The sequence below is a fragment of the Tilletiaria anomala genome (genome assembly GCF_000711695.1).
Source record: "Tilletiaria anomala UBC 951 chromosome Unknown K437scaffold_7, whole genome shotgun sequence".
In the NCBI taxonomy this organism is placed as follows: domain Eukaryota; kingdom Fungi; phylum Basidiomycota; class Exobasidiomycetes; order Georgefischeriales; family Tilletiariaceae; genus Tilletiaria; species Tilletiaria anomala.
In genome coordinates, this window is record NW_013547015.1 from 269,694 (window position 1) to 293,613 (window position 23,920).

The following is a 23,920-nucleotide window of genomic DNA, read 5'->3' on the forward strand; positions in this document are numbered from 1 at the left end:
ACCAGCCCCGCACAGGTAGTGGGCCGCTGGGCAATGGGTTACGTGAATCAGAGCAATGCGACTACGTGCAAATCAGAGAAGACAAATCGACTGGCTGAAGGAAAAACGATTCGATTGGCGTCCTTGCACAACCTCCGGCCCGCACCACTGTTCCTTCTACTCCACCGAAACACCAACACCGCGGGCAAAGCGTTGAGGTTGTGCTTCTGCGAGAATAACGCCTCATGTACAGCCGGTGCTGCGCTGCTGCGATAAGAGTGGGATCACTGTTGGGGTAGAATAGCAGAGTGACCCTGATAGAGATTGGGCGTGGGTGCTGTCGTAAAACCAACCTTAAGCATACTTTCTCCACCTGGTCCCTGCCGTCGCATAGCGTATCTAATGTACCGAATGCCAATTGATCCAGGATCATGGATGAGCCCAACTGGCAGCGTGAGAGGCGGGGTGTGTCACGCTTCGCAGTCCGCTGTACCGTAAAGCGAGAACGCACGAGTTTGCAACATGTAATCAGGGTTGAGAGATGTTTCTGAGTGTGAAAAGAACTGGAGTCATTGGAATAGGGTTTTAGCCTAGAGATGAGGCGTCCCGCTGGCTGTGAGAGTGAGAACAGTACGTTCACAAGCTCGAGGGGGGCCCTTGTAAACCCAAGCACTTCCAGCCGAAGGCCCCCGAGTGCCGGAGGCACCACTACGACTTCTGCTTTCTGTCAGCAGAGCTCACAGCACAGCCTCGACTCGAGGCCATCTTCCATCTTCACACCTGTGGTTCATCCGGTGCCCAGCCCTCAGAAGCACGCAGCCCGCCAGCCCCAACTCGCAGTGCTCATCGCGGAGAGAGGGAGATTCAAGATGGCCGCACCAGCTGTCAGCCGCTTCGTTGCCAAGAAGCCTTTGAACTTGGCGTGAGTAGATCGTTCCGGGAACACAGTTCGCGTCCCTTCTCTGCACCTTTCTGGGGGCGTCCCAGTCGCCTTGTACATGCCATAGGCACACACATGTGCAGTGTGACCTGCCCTCTCATTTTCTTTGCCGGGTGGATGCTGACAATACCGCCTGCACTCCTTGCCCTTTCATATGCGCTGGGTTGGCTTGCCTTTGGTGCTTCTTCCTGCGCATTTTTGGTTGGCTTCACGTCGCACTTAAAGCCCAACGGTGGCCTTTACCGCCTCCGGCGCGCCTCGCGTGGCCAACATCAACCACCGTGTTCGCGCCCCGGTCGATGAACATGGACACAGCGAGCATGGCGGCCGCCAAGACCTGAACCAGGTCCCAAGGTGGAGCGTCAGCGCCAGGACGGGCAACGTCTTCCTGTCCAGGACCAACATCAATGGTGAGCTGGCTTCCATGTTGTACTACCTTTATGACGGCTACTGAATGCTCCTTCCTTTCTCCAGCACCCGCTACAATCGGTGCTCCCCGCTACTTCTCGACCTCGCGCGAGGTTGCCGCTGCAGGCTCAGCAGCCCCCGAGGCACAAGGTGTGCCCGACTACAGCGCTTACCGCGCCAAGGACGCCGAGACGAACCGCCTGACGTCCTACTTCATTATCGGTTCCTTCGGCCTCGTCACTGCTGCTGGTGCCAAGGCGACTGTCACCGACTTCCTGTCATCCATGGGCGCCTCGGCTGATGTTCTTGCCCTGGCCAAGGTTGAGGTTGACATGAACTCGATCCCGGAAGGCAAGAATGCCATCATCAAGTGGCGTGGCAAGCCTGTCTTTGTCAGGCACAGGACCGGCGACGAGATTGAGGAGGCCAAGAGCGTCGATGTCAACTCTTTGCGTGACCCGCAAAAGGACGAGGACCGCGTCAAGCGCCCAGAGTGGCTCGTCATGCTCGGCGTCTGCACCCACTTGGGCTGCGTCCCCATCGGCGAGGCCGGTGACTACGGCGGATGGTACTGCCCATGCCACGGCTCCCACTACGATATTTCCGGACGTATTCGCAGGGGTCCGGCTCCCCTGAACCTCGAGGTGCCCGAGTGAGTACATCGATCCGAACACCGCCACCCTCGCGCATGCTAATGCAAAGCATATCCTGCATCGCTTCCGTTCCAGGTACTCATTCGACGACGATGCTCAGAAGCTCATCATTGGTTGATATGTGTAGATCTTTTTAGACTGTTGAGAGGGCTTACGGATGAAAACGCGAATGATCTAGATCAAACATGAGCATTGTGCATTTTCGGGGTTAATGTGTGTAGAGTGGCATGGCACTTGCAGCACAGCACCTATGATACAGGAACGAAGATCACTTCTTCTTGCCTTTGCGCTTCTTTCCATCGTCGTCCGAGTCGTAACCTTTTTCGTGGCGACGCTTGTCATCCGCCTTCGCCGCCTTTCGTTCCAGCTCGTCCCAGTCCTCGCCTTCGGACTCATCGAACGAGGCCGCGCTGCCGCTGCCGCTGCCGTCGTCCTCCTCGGACGCGCCAAAGTCGCTGCCGTCGCTGTCGGATTCCGAGTCGACTTCGCTCACGTCATCCATGACGTCTGCAAAGTCGGACCCTTGCGACGACTCGCTGGCCGAGTCCGAGTCGTCGCCGTGCGCCTGCAAGAAGCCCCATCCTCCCTCCTCAAAGAATGCGTACGGGTCCTCCTGCACCGTCTTCATGATCGCCGTCCAGTTGAGGTTCACCGCACCCTCGGTGACAGGAAGGTCGACCGAGTCGAGCCATTCTTTGACGCTGTCAAGTGCTTGCGAGGGGATCGAGTTGATGTGCACCGGCGCTTTGGAAAAGTCTCGCATAACAAAGACGAGATCAAAGTTTTTGAGTCCGTACTGTACTCGCTCAAGGTGCGCAATCTCCACATCGGAGAGAGTGACGACAAAGAAAGGCGGCTCAGTCAGATGGACGAGGCAGTCGGTCGTCGGCATGAGGAAGACGTTGTTGCGGAAGGGCACGCCGTTAAAGCCCAGCTCTCGGTATGGCGTATCGACTTCGAACCGCCCGTCAGACGCTTCTGCGATCTTCTGCGCAAACGCCTTGAATTCCTTGTTGAGTTGATGCCGCCGTCGTCGCTCTTCCTGTTCGAGCTCGATCTCGTCCTCGTCTCCGGTACGGTATTTGCGCTTGCGGTTGCCCGTCTCGTCGAACTGCACGTCCGAAGCCTCACGGTAGAACTGTACATCGCGCGCCTTTTTCTTCCCGACCATGATGGGGTATTTCAGGTGCATGTGGATGATGACGACCAGCTCCTTGTCACACGGTTGGAAGAAGAGGTGCTTGATGTTGCTGAAGAGAATATCGATGCGCTGCTCCTTGAGCGGGGAGCTGAACCTGATACCGTTTTGGTGGATCTCGAGGTCGCCAGGCACGCGCTTGCCTTCGAGCGCTGGGCGCGGGAACACCTCGCGCAAAATGATCGGACGGCTCTTGTTCAGCTGCAGCTTGTCCTGCTCGACAACATCGGCCAGCTCCTTCTTCTGCGCCTCCTCCTTCGTCGACATCTTCTTGAACTCGGTGATGTCCCGGTACAGCTCGCCGAAGTGGAACGTGTCCTGTGACCGGAAGATCATGCTGCGCACGAACGTTGCATCGGGATCCTGAAACGGCTGGTCCTCCTTCTTGCCGAGAATCTGGCCCGGGGTGATAAAGTTAAATCGCAGCGTCGTCCACTCGCCTTCCTCGCTCTTACTGACGTTCTTGATCGTATTGATGTGGAAAGGGACAGCGTATCCGTAGATGGGAAGGATGACAGAGCGAGCGCTCCGGTCTAGCAGGATCTTCAGATCCTGCGTCTTGGACGGCAGCCGATCTTCGCGCTTGTAGCTCTCGAATTTCTTCCACACCTTTCCGTTCTGCTTCTCTTCCCCCGCCCCGTCCTCCGCAAAGCGCGCCAGCCCTTCCTCCTGTTTCTGCTGGGCCAGCTCGCGCTGGTGGTCGCGGATGCGGTTGTCGACATTCTCGATTTTCGAGTCGCCTCCTCTGCTGCGTAGAACTTTGCCTCCGCGCGTAATGTGGCCCTCCTCCTCAAACTCGTCGTCGTCATCACCGCGCGCCTTACCCTTCTTTCCCTTCTTGGACTCCTTCGCCTCATCTGCATCCTCGTCCTCCTCCTTGAAGAAGCTCAAGTCCGAAGTGGACTTGACGCGCTCCGTCATGAACGTCGCTGGCCCTTCGTTGACGCGCACAGTGTCGACGAGCAGCAGCGAGTATGTCTGGCCAGAGTGGTTCGGATCGGGAATGTCCTGAAAGCCAATAGTGAGGTTGTAGGTCATGTCCGCTTCGATCGAGCGTGTGTTTTTTGGCCCGAGCAGGTAAGACGAGTCGCGGAACTCGATGCCGATGGCAAAGCCGATCGACTTGACGAACGAGTCGGCCAACTTGGCATCGCGCTTGCGGACAAAGTCGAGCGCTCCGTTGTAGACGTCCCTGCCTGTAGTACCTGTTCGTAGGATTTTCTCAGCGACTTCTTGTTGCACCTCGAGCAGAAGGGCGTAGGCTGCGGACTGCTTTTTGTGCGGATCGATTAGGTATGTGCGGCCGACGTTGGTGCAGTACGACTTGTATTTGATGCCCATGGACGCGATGACGACTCCTCCGCCGTCTGCGCCCTCGAGCCGCTTGTTGTTGCTTTGCGCCGAGGTCCGAAGATCATAGTGGCCACCTGACTGGATGATAGGTGTGTAACACCAATCTGCCAAGCCGAGGTCGGCATCCTGCAATCCTTTGATCTTCTTCCAAAACGCAGCATCCTCCAGCTTGGACTCGATCCGTGCTGCCAGCTTCTCATGTGTCACTTTTTTGCCCTCATCGAGGATCGTCGACATCTCCTCGACAAAGTATTCTTTGAGGACGCCAGTCGACATTCGCGCGGCGGTCTTGATCAATTTGAGCTCTTCCTGGTCCTTTACCGCCCACACAGAGCCAAATGCAGGGCCAACGTCGACCGACTCGAAAGAGTGTTCCTTGATGGCTCCCGCCCAAACTGCGTCCCACTCTTCACCAAATTTGCTAATTGGCTTGTCTTTTGGGAAGATGCCGATCTTCGTTCCGGAAGTGCTCTTTTCGATCCGGCCTATCAAGTCTTTCCAGGTCTCTTTGTTGGCTGCATCGTCTTTTGTCCGCTTCATAATATCGACCTTGACTCCGGACTTGTTGTCTTTGAGCGGTTCGAGCAGCTTGGCTGGAAGAGCAATAGAGACAATGACAGCGTCAGGCGGCGCTACTTCGCTTTTGCACCATTCCGCAAACTCACCTTTTTGGCCAGAGGTGACGAATGTTATCTTGTCTTTCGTGAGCATAATGAGCGTCGATGGGAACTCATACCCGAGCAGCCAGATCTGTTCGAGTCAACGCGCAGCAGCGGCAACGAGGGTTCAACACCGATCCTTTAAGCACCGGTTGTGTACATTGCCCACACGGGAGTCTTCCCCCGCTGTATGAAACGAAGTGTCATCGATACTCACATGTAGCGTAGTCGTCTTGCTGTAGGGCAAGTCCTCGTTCTGTGCTCCCATCGCGGCGAGAACCACGTCGACATCTCGAATGGCTTCGTAATTCTCTTTCTTGTGCGCGTTCTGGACAGGTTTGAATCAGCGCGGAGATGAAGAGGAAGGTCGCAACGAATATGCGCGATGGAAAAGAGAACGGAAAAAGCAGAGGCAGTCTGAAAGTCAGCAAATGGATTGAACAATTTGATCCTGGGCCCCAGAGACGAGGTGAAAGCTGAACTCTCCGCAACAGCAGGGAAGAACCTGTCGCAAAAGGCACCGCCGATGCTCACCTTCCAAGCCGACTGGAGGGCTGCGGCCCTCCGTCCGAAGACTTCGGCGTCAATGGTGATGTCCGACATGACCTTGATCTTTGGCCTCTGGGAGCCGCACGTGGGATAGCCGTCCAAAGGCTCAGAGGCTGGCACGACCGAAGGAGGAGATGGTGGGCAAGAAGAGCACCAGGGCTCGTTTCTATGAGAGTCGCACCTGGAGATGTTGAGCCTTGGGCAAGCTGTGGGTGGACGCGGCGCGCTCGGCCCCCGAGAATGTCGCGTCGCTCGCTCGCTCTTCACTCAACTGTGAGCGGCGCGTGCTCACTCTTGCATCCCAACCCTACTTCCTCCCAGTCATATATCAACCCTCTCCCAAGGGCGAGTCAGTTGATGGGCCAGGCGTTAAGCGCGCCCCTGGGTCAAGCAAACCTACAGTCAGTAGGTACATATCCGATTGGGGCAAGCTCGTGGTAAAGCATGCGGCACAGTCTGTTCAGTTCCCAGAGGTGGAGCTAAACGTCCTATGCCAGCTGCTGGCTCGTTCAAAGCTTGACCAAGCTCATCCCTGGCGGACGGCGGTGCGGTGCGAAGGTGGTGAGTTGTTATGCACCGGAGCGGATCGCTGGTCTTCGGTGCGCGGGTGCAGGCGCGTCTCTCTCTTCGTGGTGTGTGCCTGTGTAGCCCTCTCTATATAGGGCGAGAGAGGCGCCCCCCCTCCCCCCCAGAGTGGCTCAGATGGAGCAAACTGATTTGAATGCGCAGCTAACGACGCATACATACGCACTCTTGACCTTGGTCCATCTAACCTTGGACATCTCTCCCTACCAGTCTTGTCTATCACCTAGATTGTCCTACACTCGAGCGCTAGACGGGCCTTGGCTTTGTACGCGCTCCATCACCTAACAGCCTACAGCGTTGTAGCGCATCTGCAGCTCGTCTCTTTACGAAACGCGTAAACCAGGTCGACGCAACATGAGGTCCAAGTTTAAGGACGAGCACCCTTTCGGTAAGTACTGCTGTTTTCATCGACGCCTGGCTGCTCAGGCGAGAGCGCAAGCTTGCTTTTCCAGTGTGGATATGGAACAGGCCCTGCGGATATACATAGCAGTGGCCACAAAGATCGCGATGCTGGCTGGCAGACGTGGGCTGCCGTCGCGGTGATCGATCAGGCCACCTGGCCAACGAGTGAAAGCAGTGGAGCACATCTGATTGACGATGATGCTCTTGTTTCCCTCACTGTCCTTACTTGTACAGAGAGGCGCAAGGCCGAGGCAGAACGGATCCGAGCAAAGTATCCGGATCGGATCCCAGTGAGTGCCTTATCGGCTCGCCGTGCAGCCTGAATTGTGCATCAATCTGAACCACGTCCTCTCTCTTCTCTCTAAGGTTATCTGCGAGAAAGCAGACAGAACTGACATTCCAACGATTGACAAAAAAAAGTACTTGGTCCCATCGGTGCGTCCTGCTTTTTAAGTCAAACTCGTTGAGTCGATGTAGACTCACGTCTTCTCCTGTCGCCCTTCCAATCATACGCGCCCATGCAGGATCTGACTGTCGGGCAATTTGTGTATGTGATCCGCAAACGGATCAAATTAGCACCAGAGAAGGCCATCTTCATCTTCGTGGACGAAGTCCTTCCCGCAACCGCAGCGCTTATGAGTGCCATCTACGAGGAGCACAAGGACGAAGATGGCTTCCTTTACGTTTCGTACAGTGGGGAGAACACTTTGTGAGTCATGCGTCCCAAGCAGAATGAGTGCTGCCTTCTCCTGTCAGTCGCTGACTACAAACTTTTCATCACGCCTGACTCTCCGGTCATGCCGGACATGCAGCGGCTGAACCCGAACCTCACATGCGGCCTCTTTTAAACTGCTGGCTGGCCTACTGTCCAACTCTGTCCAGGGCTCAGTTCCATGGCTCCGCGCGCTCCATCCTCGTGCTGTCCACTTCTCTCGAGTGCCACAGTTTCTGCCTCGCTCCCGCGTACACTGTACTTCTACTCGTCCCCTTCGGCAATGTACTTATAACTGCGACCAAGATGTGATGTCCAAGTTGTGTGAAGGGTTGAAAAGAGCATTGCTCTACGTGCGCGCCTTGGATGATGCGAGGGTACATGCAGCTCGGTATGACAAATTTATTCGACGAGACGACAAAGCAAGCCGACCCTCAAACCCGCCTCCAAGACACCAACGATCTTGACACGCACTCTGTCGCCGCTGAAAGGAGCGGTCCTCAGCATGGTGACGCCCGCATTCAGGCTGTCTGTGGACCCAGCAGGAGGTTGACGGAACGGCCACTCGCACTCTGCTCTGACGTTGAGACCCTCGAGGCGGATACGGACCATGGCCTTGAGCGTGGCAGGATTGATCCTGACGTCCGAGATCACAACGACTGCATCCATTTCTCCCAGCACGAGTTGCTGCAGCGCCTTGTCGTCCTCTGATACGCCGGGCGACTCGTCGACATACCCGCGCGTGATGATCTGCTCGATCCGCTTGAAGATCCAGAAGCCTGTCGCGGTGCGCGATAGGTTGTTCGTCAACGCCGCCATGCGGTCGAAGGACGGAAGCTGGCGCTGCAGAGCCTCGCGGTTCCACGGCAGCTGGGATGTCGTGCCGGATAAAAGTGAATGCCGGATCTGCCAGTGCGCCACCATATCTGGGTAGCGACGCAGTGGGCTCGTAGCGCGCACGTACCCGCCTTTGGACAGGGCGTCGCGCTCAACTCCTGCTCCTCCGTCGTGCTCAGGCCCACAGATGCCCATGCTGAAATGCATCGCGGGTTCATCGATGGAGTGAGCGGCCGGCAAGGTGATACCAGACGCGGAAAAAGCGTCGTACGAAATGCTGCCATCAGGCATTCGTGGGAGAGAACGCAGGCGTCGCATGGCGGTAGGGTCCTCCGGCATGCTTTGAGCGCGGTACGGCAGCGGAATGCCATGCTCGGCACCGTACTGCCCGGCGACTCGCCCGGCGAGCACCATCATCTCCGCCACGATCTCGCGCGCAGGGAAATAATCTGCTTGCGCTGATGTGGTTTGCTCGCCACTGTCCCAAGCGAGCTGTATCTGTGGAAAGCCCGTGTACAGGTGCGAGGTTTGCAGTGACGTTGACGCTTGCAGAAGCTCTGAATGTGAGACACGCACGCCTTGTATGGCCAGCACCCCGGTCGATATGGCATTGTTAGAGATGCGTCTTTTGGACAACGCGCGAGCCACTCTGCGCAGCAAGTCCAAATCGTCCTTGGTGTCTGCCAATTTGATGCTCCGATTTTCACTCGAAAGAATCTCGTCAACCGCTTTGTACGTCATGACCTTGACTCTGTTAAGCCACGTGAGTTGCACTCGGTAATCGTGAACCGTTCCATCCAGGCCGACCTTGGCAGAGAAGGTCATGGCGCGTTGTCCCTCGGTGTTGTCGTCATCACGGCGACCCCTGGTGGTCACCGTGCCCAGTCCGATGCCACTGTTGACAAAAGAGCTGGGTAAAAGCGGCCACCGTACCTCTGGAAAGTAGATGCTGCTTTGGCGCTTTGCGGCGAGCTTCGCAAGCTCGCTATTGGGTTGAAGAAATGCTGTGGGATCGGCGACGTGCACATGTACCCAAACTTGGTCTGTGGTGCCCGAAACAGGCTCGATGGAAACGCCGTCGTCAAGCTCGTGAGCGCCTTCATCGTCTATGACGTACGCGGGCAGGTTGATCTCGACTCGACCGCGCTCATCATCTGTCTGGGGACCCCGCAGGCTTTCATGTGGCTTGTGTTCTCGTGACGGCTCATCATTGTTGACTTCTCCCGGGTCATCGCCGACAAGCGACCGGAGGTCCGCGTCGAGTGCAATGGGATTCTGCCATGGTGCAAGTATGCCAATGTCCTGGAGGAAGCGAACGACGAGCCCGTGGTGCAAGTCATCGCCAGCGATCTCGATAAATGGCGACAACCCAGGCATAGAGTGCAATCCCCCGGCGTGAGATGGTGCTAATCCAGACGCCACGAAAGTTGCTGGTGTGAGCGATGTTTGCGCATTGGCGAGCTTGAGGATCTCCATGGCTCCTGAAGCATATACGTCTTCCTGTAGCAGACGACGCGAGCCAAGGCTCAGCTTGAGAAACTGAATTATGTCCTGCTCTTCAGGAGACCATGTGTGCGCGACTTCGCTGGGCAGGAAAAGTTTGCGTGGCGGGCCGTTTGCGTCTGAGGATTCATGATGGAGGACCGAGCGCAACATCTCCGCCTTCCAGCTAAGCAAGCGACTTGTCGAGCGCACAAATTGCGTTACTACGGTGTATCCAAAGGTGCCTTCGGGAGCTTGCAGCCAAGCCTTGACGTTGTTGATCAGGCGTGTCTCCGACTGCGGTCTGAGCTTGAATAGCTGGGCCTGCCGATGCGCTGAACTGCTGGCGACAAAGCGATCAGGATGTGACATGAGCAGCAGATGGGTTGCAAGGTATTGCGACCGTGTAATAGCGTCGTTGTCGCCTTTCTGTGCACGCCTGAGCAAGGTCTGAGTGGCTTCCAGAGTAGTGATTGTAGGCGTGGCTTCTTCCTTTTTCTCGTCTTCCTCTGACGCTTCTGCGACAGCGTCAATGAAATGTTCCGTGAAGGCAGGAGTGAGGCGCTGAAGCTCTTCCTGCGTCTTCATCATCAAGATGCGCATGGTGGTACACAACTTTGCCCGCGCTTGGAAGCGTTCCTCGTCCACTGGCTCTTCCAGCGTGCGGACTGGTGCCGAGGAGACAGATGCGCCTGTTGTATCAATTCCACTGATAACGTTGTCCCCATAGTTTTCGGGCTCCTCGGAGCCGGGAGGAGGTGCCGCAGGGACTTTTGGGTCTCCAACGTGGTGGCGAAAGGCAGGAGTGGCCTTCTTGGCAAGGTTCGAATCGGCTAGAGCAGGGTAATGCACGACAATGTCCGTCTCGCGGAACACGTCCACGATACCAGAACTGAGCAAAGCGTAGATTGTTCTGAAGGCGTCCGCTCCCGTTTCCGAGGTCTGCTTTTTTGCATCGCGTTCAGCTGGCACGTCTAGAATGATGGCGTGTGCATGCTTGAAGGCTCTGAGCGACAAGAATGTGAAAAAGTAGCAGCACCAGTGTCAGTGTCAGCGCCGGAAGCCAAAGCAAGCAAACAGAAAGCCGCAGCACGCAGGGAACAGATTGCGATTCAACGAAGTATCTTGAATACTATATGACGTGCGAAGCAAACCGGACAGTGACTGCGCCTTTCTGTAGGCGCCCTCGGCATTTCAGGGATGCTGGCGACCAAGGTGCAACCTCAACCGATCAAGCTTTCCAGGCCCACGGTGACCAGTTCTCACGGAAGACGGGAAACTCACCTTCTGATCTCGACAAAGTCGCCAGGTTTGAGTCCCGTCCCCTTCGTCATCGACTGCACCGAACGCAGGTCAATTTCGACATCGGTATTGATTGCCTTAAGCGTCTTCGACCAATACGCCTTGGCTGCCTCTCTTTCACGCTGCCGCTGCATTGCTGCATCCCTTCGCTGCTGATCACTGAGCGATGGTCTCCCCATGTTACGTAGGCCACGTGCCTCGGTATCCGCACCGAATTTTGAATTCTTTGAAAGGGCAATGTCATCGCGCCTGGCCGTGTCTCGCCTCGGGGTGGGTGCCCGTCTTGCAATCGACGATTCGTGTATGGCCCGCCGTACATTCAAACTAAGAGCTTTCAAGCTTCCCCCTGCTTTTGGCCCCGCCAGAGTCCAACCGATGGGAGTCGAGCGTGGTGAATCTCGAATGACAAGAGTGGACACCCATCTTCGTGTTGCTCCGGATGAGTGAGTGCGTGTGCTCTGCACTGTTGCCGCGCAATAGCTGCACACCATTTTCGATGGCGGCATGGAGACTATCCTGCTGTTCGGTAGATTGTCGGCTCGGCTGCTTCTGTGCAAGCTGCCTCAAGGAGGCTTGGCGGTCGATTCGGAGCTGTCCATCACCGCTCAGATGACACAAACGCAGCTCGACAATCTTCGACTTCGAATGATGGGAGCCGCAAGTCTGCGAGACGTTCTTTGTTCTTTCTTTTTTCCTTATTTTTTCGGCTTCGTTTTCCTCCTTTCTCGAGGACAAAAAAAAACTCATGCGAACAGCGCGAAACAAAAAAAAAGAGCGGAATTGGAAAAAGGCGAAAGGAAGAGGGCAGCACTGCGGCAGTGTTGTGTGGAAATCACACCGCCCTGCCGCCGACACCATCGCACCTCGCTGTGCGGCTCGGAGGGGGGGGGGAGAAAGGGCGAGCTTGATCATGGTTCATGAGGCGGCAGGTTTGTAGATGTAGCGCAGGCTTCCAACGACGACCGATGTGTCCAGAGGTTGCGAGGGCATACACACAGCGCAAGGCAGCGAGCTCATCGGTGCTCGGTACACTGCGGGTGCGCACAGTGCGTCATGCCTTGAGCAGAAGACGTCGGCTTTTCGCGTTCCCTCGGACGACCAGTGCAGAATAAGTTGACAAGGCGCTGCGAGTTGCGCGCAGGGGTCGGGTCTTTGAGAGTCCGTCCTGGCCAAGATGAGCTCTCAGCCAGAATATAGTGGGTATCCTCAACAACTCACAAGGGGGTTGCAAGCGCTGCAAGAACATGTTACTGAGACGCCTTTCTACACCGATTCCCTCGCAACAGCATCCGATGTCGTGATGTCAAGCGCGTTCCACGAGTCCCCATCCTCAAGGGCCGAGTCTGACCACAAGCCGACATCAACTCATGTGCCCGGCACTGAAGCCGGCTGGGGGAACTTTCGCGAAAAGGCGCCAAGTGCTCACACTCAGGAGAATATCTCAACTTCGCACAGTCCAGCTGCGAGCAGCAACAACCGGCATCAGCGTTCGCGCAGTGTCAACATCCCGGGCAACAGCCCTGTGCTGTTGTCTATGGGCCTGGCCCAGCAGCAGCTCAAATCCCCGAGTGGGACTGGTAATACAGGAAAGTATTCTCCCACAAACGCTGCGTCGCACAGCACCATTCAAAGCAGCAGCAAAGGGTCATCCGCGAAGCGAACTAGCTGGCATCCGGGCAGCAGCGCAGGTGGTGCGCATACAGCCAATCTCACAACAGCGGAGAAGATGAACATAGGTTTGGGTCTCGAGCCAGTGTCGGAAGGCCAGGATCAACAGATGGAACCGGAGGATACGTCTAGTACAGTTGAGTCTTCTTCCTCGACATCTGAAGTACCCAGCGAGACCACCCAGCCCCGATCTCAACCCTTGCCTGTTGTGAGGCCCAAGGCACTCACATCGAGCGAGGTGTTGCACGGGCAAAGCACAGAGAGCGAAGGCAGTACGAGCAGCGAATCTTCCTCGCCTGATCCAGGGCGCTTGGGGCGCTTTACGCGCCCGCATAATTCTTTTTCTGCTCCTCTTCTAACTGGAGAGTCTCCATCGTCACTCGAGCGCGGCATCTCCCCATCACGCATCTCCAGCAATCATTTGCACCACCACAGTGGCCATACGCTGCCGCCGTTTGCTCACGCTCTCGGCGCGCCATCCTCGCCTCGCTTCAGCGGCTTCCAGCATCATGCGCGCAGCTTGTCGAGGGAGAGGCAGACACCTTCGCCTCCCCCCTTTCTGCATACCGAAGCCGCTGCAGTAAGCTACTCGACATCCCCCTCCACCTCTCCGCGCTCTCCAGGATTCTTGGCTCGGGTAATACCGGTCAATCCTGACAAGGCCCATCCATGGGACTCTGTCTGGCCGCCCCCCTCAAGTGCTGGCGCAGGGCACGGTGCTGCACACGATGCGATTCATACAAGCCCGTTAGCAGCAGGGACATCGCCCATGTCGCCGCACAGGCTCATCAAAGCCTTAAGCAGCAGTCCCGAGCTACGGCCCTTCCCGCATCCAAGCGATATCGGACGCGGGCAAAGGAGCCAAAGTGTGGATCTCGCCGATGCGGATGACAGCATGCCGAGGCAGCGAAGCGATAGTGCAGGAGAGAGCGCTCGCTCCTCTGTTTTGAGAGGCGTGCCACATGCGTCTCGCTCGAATGGAGGCGTTCAGATGCAGCGCCCTGCATCTGCGGATGGCTTGCCGGCCAGGATCGAACGCGCTGCATCCCCTTCCGTGGCTGCCGCTGCAAACTCTCAGCATGGCAAGGCAATCACGCAGTCCTTCCAGGAGCGCCCGCTCCAGTCATTGGGGGCCATGCCGCTCGTCGTTCCCAGTTCGAGCCCTGCGGCAGCGCCGGTAGTGAGTAGGCGGCATCGGAGAGGCTCGTCGAGTTCCAGCTCCAGCTCAGGCAGCGACGGAAGTGGCACTGGGGCCGCCAGTGGAAGCGGCAGTATGCGGGGCATCCATGGGAGCCCAGCTTTGTCTCCGTCATCGCGGGTCAGGTCTTTTGCGCAGCAACAGGATGCCATCGCGGCTTCGCCGTCGGAAAGGATCCTCAGCCCGCCGCTCCAACCGCAAGCCAAATTCGATCAGCAGCATGCTCTTGCAGAGGCAGTGCATTCAGGTATCGCTGCGGTGCTCGGGGAGCCCCCGGAATTGCGTCTGTCAGACCCCATCTCACCCCGCTCAACCAGCCCGCGGCCGCTTGCGAACACCACTTCTGGCCCGCTGTCCTCCCCGCGCATGGCCAGCTTGCGCCTAGCCACGAATCTCGAAGGCGGTGATGTAGCTTCTGTCCCTTCGCTTTCCTCCCCAGGCGTTTCGCCTGTGTCTCAGTCCCCACCCAAGAGGCGCAGCTTCATCGGCATGCCACCGCGCTCGGGGTACGAGCTGAGCGACGACCCTGATGATGTCGGGTCCGAAGACGACGACGCAGCTTCGTCTAGCTCTGATAGGGAAAGTACCAGCACGATGGAGGAGGACGATGTCGATGAGATGGAAGAAGGCGAAGCACCAGAAAGCGGGGGCGAGATGGAGGAGAGTGATGATAGCGCCCAAGGACGGGATTGCATCGAAGAGCATCAGCGGCATGCTGCTTTCCAGTGCGCCGATCCAGATGAGGAAGACGAAGACGATAGACTTGCGCGGCACCTGCACATGAGTCAGCGTCAGGCACACTTTGCCCGCGATGGTCGCTCTGATGGCGCGACAGAAAGCGAAGGAAGTAGCGATGGGGACGGGTCGCACACCGAAGAGCACTCATTTTCGCGGGATCAGCAGGAGAGTGCACAGGATGACGAGCCAACAGGAGCAATGGCAATCATTTTTAAGCAACGGCCGATGCCGATCAAGCGCCCAAGCCTGACTCGTCCGGCTGCAGTGCCTCCGCCACCTGCAACTACGGCTGCGCATGTACCCGCGCTTTCCGAAGCTTCCGCACCCGCTAGCGGTCAGAAAAGGCAATCTGCTGTGGAGGGGGAGGATGGAGGCATGCCTATGGGCTCTGGGGCGCCACCGGCGCTTGACCTATCGGAGATGGGTAGCGCCGAGGTGTCATCTCATGCGCCGTCATCAGCCCCGACGCCGGGAGCAGACGCGGATGACGCGCTCAGTCCGCTAGAGAAGATTTTCCTCTATGCAAAGAGCGAGATGGCATACCACCGAGTTCTCGTCTCTCGCTCGCTGCCGGAATGGATCTTTGAGGTCGAGCTGAGTGACGCGGTCGAGTACATCATCCCATTGCTCAATGGGTTGGGAACCGATGGTGCGTTGCCGTGCATTTCTCTCTCTACTCTTCATGACACTAACGACCGCTGTGTCTTTCTTTCCAGAGCTTGAGGTCTGTGCAGCATTTGCTCCCGTTTTGGACTGCATCATGTGGTTCTTCTTCCGCAATTGCCCACTTGCAGAGTTGGACGGCGATGAGGATTCAGGTCCGAATGCTCTGTCAACGCAGACACCCCGAGAAGGCAAGGTGGACGGGGAAGACGAACCGGTCGCTCGAGAGACGGCCATGCGCCCGAGGTTGCCGGTTGGGGCATTTACGCCTTTGCTCTGCACGCTGCTGCTTAACCAACATGCTTCCATTGCGGAGGCTACTCAGTTCGCCTTGACTCAGTTTATCATTCGGCTGCACACTGGACATGTCGACCTCGCAGCCGAGCCTTTGCGCTCGCCGCAACCGAATGATGAGCCAGCGATGTTCGCCTTCACGAATCAGCCCGATATCGGGGACGATCTTGGGACGTACCTCGACAATGCCGGCCTCGTTAAAGGGGTACTCGGACGGGAAGGCAAACTTGTTCCACACGAGGACTACTTCTTTGGAAGGAAGCAGCGTGCAGCGGTCCAGGCAGAAATCCTCGACAATGTCGCATTTGCCATTGGCAGGCTTAGTCCAGACCAACAGGCACATCGGGATGTAAATCAAGAAGGCGGCCAAGAGAGTCATGCAGGCCAGTCAGACTCTGCTATGGGCGATACTTCCCGGTCGCCAGGCGAGACGCGCCCAGCAGACGATCAAGGGTCTTTGCAATCGGAGGATGCCAACAATACTGAGCAGCTTCAAGAACAAGGAACAGACGACTCGCTTGAACAATCTCAGTTTGACCAAATTCCCCACGACCCATGGGGAATCATGAATGAGTGGAATGGCACAGCGGATGTCAACTCGGAGCACGCGTCTGGTTATGAGGCCGACTTGGACACGGAAGCAGCTGTCGGACGTATGTCATCGGTCTCCTTACTGGCAGCATTGGCCGCCGAAAAGTGCATCAGCGAGGATGTCTTGGAGCAACGCTTCGTACCAGAGCTGATCCGACTGCGCACCGATGGCGCGTACTTTGTGCGCAAGGAGGTTGCGCTCTCCTTGGCTTCTCTCGCTAAGAGCCTGTCGCCGGTTATCGTGGACACGGAGCTCATCGAAACGTTCGAGATGTTCACCCACGACAAGATCTGGCATGTACGACAAGCTGCGTGCCTTTCTATGCCGGGCTTGTTTGGCGCCACGTCCAATGCCGCGCTCAAGCGGGAGAAGGTCATCCAAGCAGTCCGCACTTTCTCAACGGATGTCTCGAAGCAAGTCCGATCTGCATCATTGGAGATCATCGGCGAACTCATCCACCTCTTCTACGGAGATCCCGAGGGCCCGCCGGAACACCTGATTCGGTTCTTTACGGGAGAGTCGTACGACCGGGAGGAAGAGTCTGAAGCACCTGTCAATGAGCAGTTTCTGCCAGGTCGATCAATTGCGCAGACGCCTACACCCTTGGAGACCGACGATGGCATGTGGGGCCATGAAATGTGGGCAAGCTCGTCGGTGGACTCCGAACGGCCCTTGATGGTCGCTTTCAACCTCCCAGCTGTCGTCCTGACCCTAGGTGCGAGCAAATGGTCAACGTTGCGCGAACTGTATGCGAATTTGGCGGATGATCGCTCACCGAGGGTGCGTAGGTCTTTGGCTGCATCGCTGCATGAGATTGCGAAAATCATAGGGCCCGAGCCAGCCGGCGCCGACGTACTTCCCCTGTTCGACAAGCTGCTTTCTAATCAGGAGGCAGAGGTTCGGGCAGCTGCCGTCGATCATGTCGACGAGTTGCTGGCCGCAGTCCCCAGAGAAGAGGCGGAGGGGAAACTGCGCCTCTTGAAGACTCACTGGACATCGACTTTTAGCCCCGATTGGCGATTGCGGGAGCGCCTCGCTCAATTGATCGAGCCGCTCGCTCGCCAGTTCCTCCTTGGAGATGAGGACGGCAACTTGGTTGCTCTGATGCAGTTAGCTCTTTCGGACCCTGTCGCGTCAGTCCGGAACGTCGGTTGCCGATCTGTGCCCACTCTCTATACGATCTTCGCGGAGCATGACCAGGTCATCGCCGATGGCTTCCTCGGCATGATTAGCGACATGGGCGAGAGCGACAAGTACCGCATGCGCTTGTCTTGCCTCGGCGCGATCCAAGCGCTCGTAGAGTCGAAGATCCAGCGCTCGTCTTTCGAACTCGTCCTCCTGCAGCGCATCATCCAATTTGGCTCTGATGCGGTTGTGGACGTTCGTCTATTGCTCGCACGTGTTGTGTCCCGTATGTGCGGCATCGGTGAGTATTTAGAGAGGGAGATGCCATAACGGCGTCGGACTGATTTGTTCTTTGTGGTCGCCTGCAGATGAACTCTACGGCCTGCCGCAATCCCGTTCAGACGACCTGAATGCACTCCTTGAGTGTCTTGCACAGGACCGACACGAGCAGGTGCGGGAGATGATCACGCCTTTGCTGCTTGAGGGTAAGAAGCTTCCCGCGAGAAAGTCCTTATCGCCTGAGCCTCGTCGACAACTCGTCCTCGGCCCCGCAGAGGGAGGTCCTCACAAGCCCCCTGCGGACGAGGTAGTACAAGTGACTGGATGCGAACAGGACTACGAGTTTGCAGACGCCGAGACGGTGAACATTGAGCTTGATCAAGATGGTGCCGCGCAATCTGGCTACGAGGTGTGGGTCCGAAGAGACGAAGAGGACAGCGATGATGACATGGATGGCGGCGCTGGGTCTGCCACAACCACCGCGAATGCGGATGCTGCACATTGCAGCGAGGGTGAGGGGCATGTCGATGCGGACGCGGATTCCGAGTGGGTCTTCAGCAGTCAGATGGACATTGGCGATGATGCAGGAACTCCTGTGCACCGCAAGGGCCAACTACACATCAATGGCGTGTTGGAGTCTAGTCAGCGCGCGGAAGCCCTGACGACACTGTACTCGCCACTCAAAGCTGGCGACACCAACAAGAAGTCGGCTGCGCCGGCGCCGGTGTCGTCCGCTTCGTTGTACGCTCCGATGGACATGAGCCCGACGAAGAAGGGCGCGCGGAACGGCCACACTGTCAGCGGTAAGGTATCGTCCTCCGCAACTCTATCCGATTATGCAGCGGATGACAATAACGACACCAACGACGCCGACGGCGCTGTGCGAGCAAATAGTGCAAGCATCGGCGGCAGCGACCCTTTTCATGCATTTGTAGCGCACCGTCGTGATCAGGGGCCGCCGGCGCGTGCGCCGCAGCCGATCGGCGACAAAGTCAGCAGCGTTAAGAGCATCCGCCACGGAAGCGATCCGGATAGGAATGGCCAGGAAGGCCAAGAGGAAGGCGTAGCGTGCGCAGATCTGCAGCGGATCATTGGAGATGCGATGGAGGAGGACTGATGGATCGATGTTGGGCTATGCATGCAGCTATGTGCCCTTCTGGGCATCCTTTGCTCTCACGCTGCTTGCATGCTCCTTGAGATTTTGCGCACTTAACATACCGGATGTATCATCACGCTGTCGATGCCAACATTGCATTTGTCTACTTTGTGCAAACTCTATGGCGTCACAGTCTGAGAAGCGCTTCCCACGTACCAATCCATTTGAAAACATGGCCTAATGCTGGTAGATGTTTCCGAATCAGACATTGCCCAACCCGTCGCCGGGCCAATCGATGACGTCCGACGTGATAAGCAGCGCGACGAGCGTGAGCGCACACACGAGCGCGCAGCTCGTCCACATCCAAGTTGCCTCTGCGCGCTCGACGCGCTCAAAGGAGACCGGCGGTGACAGGAAGGCGAGCGGCACGCTCTCGTTCGCCAGCGGGATGGCAGCGGCGTGTTGCACTTGTGCAGAGGCAGGTGAAGGGAAGGAAGAGCAGTGGACTGGAGTGCTGGTGTGGGCGCTATACCCGCTTGGGATGTGGACGAACATGTGGTGCTCCTTTGCCTTTGCATGCGCACCTGCACGCGCGGGTTCGGTGCTAAGAGCGTGACGCACCAGAAATTCAGTTTGCTCGGTGTCATTGTCATTGTCTTCCTCTTCTTCCTGCTGCTGCTGCGGCTGCGATGGCGGCGAACGGATCGAAGCGCCTTGTGCGCCTTTAGGTTCCGCATCGCCATCGTCGTCGCCTTCATCTTCAAGAGGGGCACCATCTGCTACTTGGAACAGCACAAAGTTCTCAGCCTCGTCGTGGACCGCGCGTGTCCCCCATGCTGTACTGGGCCCTGTCGCGCTGACGCCGAGCTCAATGGGCGTCAACGGGAAGCCCTCGCTCTTGCTCGCGTTGGCAGGGGTAAAGCGAGCAGACGTAGGCCTCGCAGCTGAGCCATGCCTGCTCTCGGTGCCGCCGATGACCCAGCCGAGCGACTCGACGCGCGCCGATGCGCGTCGTCCAGCTGCGCTTGCGCTGCCTGGTGCGGGCCACAGAGGCGAGTGCCACGATGGAGACATAGGCGGATGTGCGAGTGCGTTTGCTGCCGCTGCTGCAGCTGTCTTGGGCGCCGTCCTTCTTCGTGCCGGCGATTCTCCTGATGCATCTTCCGCTTGAAACGCGGCAAAGGTTGAGGTAAGTGGTGTGAAGATAGTTTGTGCAGTGTTGATGCTGAGGCTGCGCACGGCAGCAATGTTTGCGTCTGTAGGCGCACAGGCGCCCGCGTCGCGGCTCGCAGGCGTGCGCCCTGTTGCAAGCTCGGGAGGGAATTGCTGCTCGTGTTCTGGTTGTTCTTGGTCGGGCCAGAGACCAGCCGTATGAATCGGGAGGACCTGCATGTAGGACATCTTGCCGAGTGCGAGCTCAACTTGCGAGAGGGTAAATGAACTTCGAAAAAGTGACCTGGGCGGCCGCGCTACACTGTGCTCGTCTCCTCACGGAGGCTCTTCCTGGTCCTCGTCTTGAATCAGCTGCGCTGCGTCAGCCAGCGTGGAGGTGGCGATCCCACGCCCGACCTTCCTGGCGCTGCTGGTACGACGATCGTCGGGCGGAGCCTTGTTGGGCGTGCGTATGGGTAGCATTCGTTCCGCAGGCGCTGCTTGTCAGTCCTGTGTTCTGGCTTTTGCGTCTGGCGCTCGTCCGCTTCTCGTAGGCTGTCGTGCGAGGTCCAACCAGCAGGCTTGCTGGCTTGGTCTTGCGCTGGGTTTTGAGTGGGTGGAGGGATGAAGAAGGGTAGTCTGACGAGAAGAGCGAGGCACACAAGTGTTGCAAAGGACAGGAATGGTCACGTGACGAAGCATTCAGCCTTGCGGCGGCAGGGACCCGGTCATCGGCACATCCATCAGCGTTTCCCTCATGCACGACCAGAATCGTATATGCATCTGTATGCTCCTCAGGCTTCTATGCATCTAGCCATTATCCTTGCTTTCGTAAAGTGCCTACACATCTTTGGGGATTGACCTACTGAGAGTGAGCACCGACGGGTTGCAAGCGACGAACGAGGCCGATCCTCCAAGTGAACCCTCGCTCGCTTGGCAGTGTCACGTAACTGTCAGCCACAGGTTCTCGGCCGAGAGACTCACAACACCCATCACTCATCGATGAACGCAATCAATACCGTTTCAAATGTGACAACCATATCTTGTCAGCACCCCCCCCCCCAAATTACCCTCACACCCATAAACCATATCCTAGGAGGGTATCTTCCAGGAGGGAGAGCTCATTCCTCCGCACCCCCGTCGAGCGCAGATGCATACGGGCTGCTCCGACTCCTGATTGATTGGCCAGCTTGACGCTCCAAAGGCCTTTGCCGAGAACGCGCTTGGTTCGCGCTCCCTCACTCCGACTCCGCGTGCGCAGCCACAGTTAGCTCGCTAGACATGGGACAAAGGGCATAGCCCCAGATCGACCCTCCGTGTACGAGCAACACATCACCACCCCCAGCTCGGAAAGCACATGGGTAATAGGGCAAGGCTCCTGCCAACCGTCTCGCAAGCATGTCCACCTTTTCGCGCTTCCTCCTGTCCCCCAACCCCAACACAGCCGGTCGCACGACCGGCACCGGCGGTGACGCACTCTTCCGCTCCGGATACGGCTACGACAGCTTTGTCAGCGATCATGATCACGACGTTGATGGTGACGGCGATGGAAGCGCAGACCTGCGGCATCCTGCTGCCTCCACAGCCACAGCTGACTGCAACCCGCGGACGGCGCTGCGCCAGGGGTCCGCAACTGCTGCTGCCCCTGTATCGTCGGCGCTGATAAGAGATATTGCCGACGAGGAGGATGCAGATCTGTGGCACGCTTCGACCTCAGCATCTTCGTCTGTTGTCCCTACAGATGACCCGTTCCTCGCCGAGCCTCAGGACCCGCTGCAGCTGCCTGCGGACTCGAACAAGAATCCGCCGCACACATACGGTCTTGGCAAGCCAGCGACGGAGATGGTGACGCGAGGCTGGATCGCACATGAAAGCGTCGTCTACGACAGAGCGACGGAGAAAGGAAAAGGCAGAGGCAGCCGAGGCATCGGAGATGCGGCTGCGCCAAAAGACAACCGCGACCTGGGCGCGTCGTCTAATTCACCCTTCCTCTCCACATCGGCGTCCTTTGCAGCATCTGCGCCAGTGTCAGTGGTAGCATCGGGAACAGCGTCGTCGTCGGCCACATCGAAAGGAAAATCGCGGCGCTCGGCCTCGCCGCGCAGACAGGCTGCTCTCGCTGCTGCGCGGTCGATTCACGCCAGTCGCGCCGCGTTGCGCGAACAAAAGCAGCAACAACAATTACCACTTTCTTCAGAGGATGAGCAAGATGAACTGCTGGACGAAGACGACAAAGATGAAGCAGATGAAAATAATGGTCAGCACAGCGTCGGCTCGAGGACGAGCGGCGGAGGACGGAGGTACTCGGTCTCCAGCTTCCTTTTCGGCTCGCGATCCAAGCGACATCGTTCGTCGGCGTACGACTCTGCGTCACCCTCCTCCGCATCCTCCTCAGACACGGACGAGCCCGGAAGCCGCCCGCGCGCGACGAACCCGCTGCGACGGCACAAGGACACGGCGCGCGAAGGCAGTGGAAGTCGCATGCTCGCGTCGTCCAGCGCATTTTTGCAGCAGGACAAGCATGCACGCAAGGAAGCAGAGCGCAGCAAAGGCGGCCGCGGGAGTGGCCGAATGATCGGCAGCCTCTTCGGCGGCCGTAGATCCATACTGCGCGAAGTGGACGAGGAGGAGCACGAAGCAGGCGCGGCAGGCGAGACCGAAGAAGAAGATGGTGCTAGGGATGCGAAACGAGGTGGAAACGGAGATGAAGGCGATCCCGACGGCGACAACGACGATGATATCATCTACCCTGCACCGCCTGCCAGCCGCGGCTGGACGCCGTGGGCAAATCGCCTGGCGCTTGGCGAGTACAAGGACAAAGCTGGCGCTGTTGCATTCGCCGCGTCCATCGCCGTCGTGCTGCTGTTCGGAGGCGTGAGCGCGCTCACTGCTGCTGTGAGTGGGCTGAAAAGCGCTTTGTTTCTAGGAAGGAGTGGCTGATGCTTCTGGTATGATCATCTTACCGGTGCCGGTTCCGCCGCCTCGCGAATCAGCCGCTCACGACGCCACCGGCCGAGACAGACCCAAACAAGCCAGCCCCGTCGACGCGACCGTCGTCGTACTTCACCATTACACACAGCATCCCCTTGCTCGCGCTACTCATCCTGCTGTCGACGCTGGCATCAGCCGCGAACCTGCTCTTCCTGCGCTACGCTTCGTCGCGTCTGCACGCCGCTGCCACGCAGTATCTCCGCGTCGGCCTCGCTGCCGTCCCCGCCACGCTCGCCCTCGGCTGGCTCTGGGCGTTCGCGGGCAGCTTCTACTATGACGACGAGCGCTGGTCCGGTGGCGCATGGAGCACGACCGGCCTGCGTGCGCTGTCGCTCCTCCCCGTCGTGCTCGCCGCGCTGTTCACGCGTGCAGTCTGGGCGCGCCGGGACCGCCTCGCGCGCAGCGTCGCCGTTCTCGAGCTCGCCGCGACCGTCGTCGTGCAGCACCCCGCACTCTTGCTGCTCAGCCTCGCGGGCCTCGCGGCCTTCCTCGCGCTCAGCATCCCCTTCCTCGCCATCTTTGCGCGCCTCTTCCTCGTAGGGCACTACGGTACGCTGAAGCAGCGCGTCGGCAAACGCCCCCCAGAGCAAGGAGAATGGATCTGGCACACGGACGCCACGGCGAAGCTCCTCGCGTGGGTCACCCTCGGCACGTGGCTCTGGACCTGGGCCGTCCTGCGCGGCATACAGCGCGTGACGATCGCCGGCGTCGTCAGCCATTGGTACTTTCATCGTCGGGGCGGGGAAGCTTCATCGTTTCTAGCCGATGGAACGGCAGCGGCGGCGGCGGCGGCGGCCGCTGCTGCTGCCGATGAGGATGAGGAAAACGTCATTGGGTTCGTTGCAAACAATACACCCGGGGGCTGGCCGGAAGATGACGATGCGCAGAGCTTCGGTGGTCTAGCTAAGTCTCTCATCGGCGAGCCGACAAGTCTTGAGATCGTCCGCGCCTCGTTCGCTCGGGCCACCGGCCCAGCGCTGGGGACAATCTGCGCTTCGGCGCTCGTGCTGGCGCTGACGTGGCTCGCGGCGATCATCGCGGACAACGCAAGGCGGACGTCCAACC

At 58.1% G+C, this 23,920-nt stretch overlaps 7 protein-coding genes across 7 annotated transcripts; 4 read left to right on the forward strand and 3 right to left on the reverse strand.

Moving 5' to 3' along the window:
* The first annotated feature begins 748 nt into the window (after positions 1-748).
* K437DRAFT_253968 (putative ubiquinol-cytochrome-c reductase Rieske iron-sulfur protein) lies at positions 749-2,256 on the forward strand. The gene is made up of 4 exons (XM_013390149.1): positions 749-901; positions 1,145-1,329; positions 1,394-1,979; positions 2,056-2,256. Exons 1-4 carry the CDS (start codon positions 849-851, stop codon positions 2,096-2,098), a joined length of 867 nt encoding a protein of 288 aa, XP_013245603.1. The 5' UTR covers positions 749-848; the 3' UTR covers positions 2,099-2,256.
* On the reverse strand, positions 2,177-5,989 carry K437DRAFT_292870 (putative SPT16-general chromatin factor). The gene is made up of 4 exons (XM_013390150.1): positions 5,725-5,989; positions 5,408-5,518; positions 5,197-5,281; positions 2,177-5,124 (listed from the first exon to the last, which is right to left on the reverse strand). The coding sequence occupies exons 1-4, from the start codon at positions 5,791-5,793 to the stop codon at positions 2,249-2,251; spliced, it is 3,141 nt and encodes a 1,046-aa protein (XP_013245604.1). The 5' UTR covers positions 5,794-5,989; the 3' UTR covers positions 2,177-2,248.
* A 557-nt stretch (positions 5,990-6,546) lies between these two features.
* K437DRAFT_163967 (putative ATG8-essential for autophagy) lies at positions 6,547-7,640 on the forward strand. The gene is made up of 4 exons (XM_013390151.1): positions 6,547-6,712; positions 6,961-7,016; positions 7,093-7,161; positions 7,251-7,640. The coding sequence occupies exons 1-4, from the start codon at positions 6,679-6,681 to the stop codon at positions 7,437-7,439; spliced, it is 348 nt and encodes a 115-aa protein (XP_013245605.1). The 5' UTR covers positions 6,547-6,678; the 3' UTR covers positions 7,440-7,640.
* A 200-nt stretch (positions 7,641-7,840) lies between these two features.
* Positions 7,841-11,193, reverse strand: K437DRAFT_266426 (RNB-domain-containing protein; the record flags this gene model as incomplete). The annotated part of the gene is made up of 2 exons (XM_013390152.1): positions 7,841-10,763; positions 11,042-11,193. The coding sequence occupies 2 exons, from the start codon at positions 11,191-11,193 to the stop codon at positions 7,841-7,843; spliced, it is 3,075 nt and encodes a 1,024-aa protein (XP_013245606.1).
* An 818-nt stretch (positions 11,194-12,011) lies between these two features.
* Positions 12,012-18,885, forward strand: K437DRAFT_253973 (ARM repeat-containing protein). The gene is made up of 4 exons (XM_013390153.1): positions 12,012-12,255; positions 12,346-15,312; positions 15,380-17,638; positions 17,706-18,885. Exons 1-4 carry the CDS (start codon positions 12,234-12,236, stop codon positions 18,731-18,733), a joined length of 6,276 nt encoding a protein of 2,091 aa, XP_013245607.1. The 5' UTR covers positions 12,012-12,233; the 3' UTR covers positions 18,734-18,885.
* Positions 18,854-20,301, reverse strand: K437DRAFT_164037 (uncharacterized protein). The gene has a single exon (XM_013390154.1). The coding sequence runs from the start codon at positions 20,111-20,113 to the stop codon at positions 18,974-18,976; it is 1,140 nt and encodes a 379-aa protein (XP_013245608.1). The 5' UTR covers positions 20,114-20,301; the 3' UTR covers positions 18,854-18,973.
* A 636-nt stretch (positions 20,302-20,937) lies between these two features.
* K437DRAFT_253975 (uncharacterized protein) lies at positions 20,938-23,920 on the forward strand (the record flags this gene model as incomplete). The annotated part of the gene is made up of 2 exons (XM_013390155.1): positions 20,938-22,759; positions 22,858-23,920. Coding segments are annotated over exons 1-2 (2,560 nt in total), but the record flags the coding sequence as incomplete, so codon positions are not given.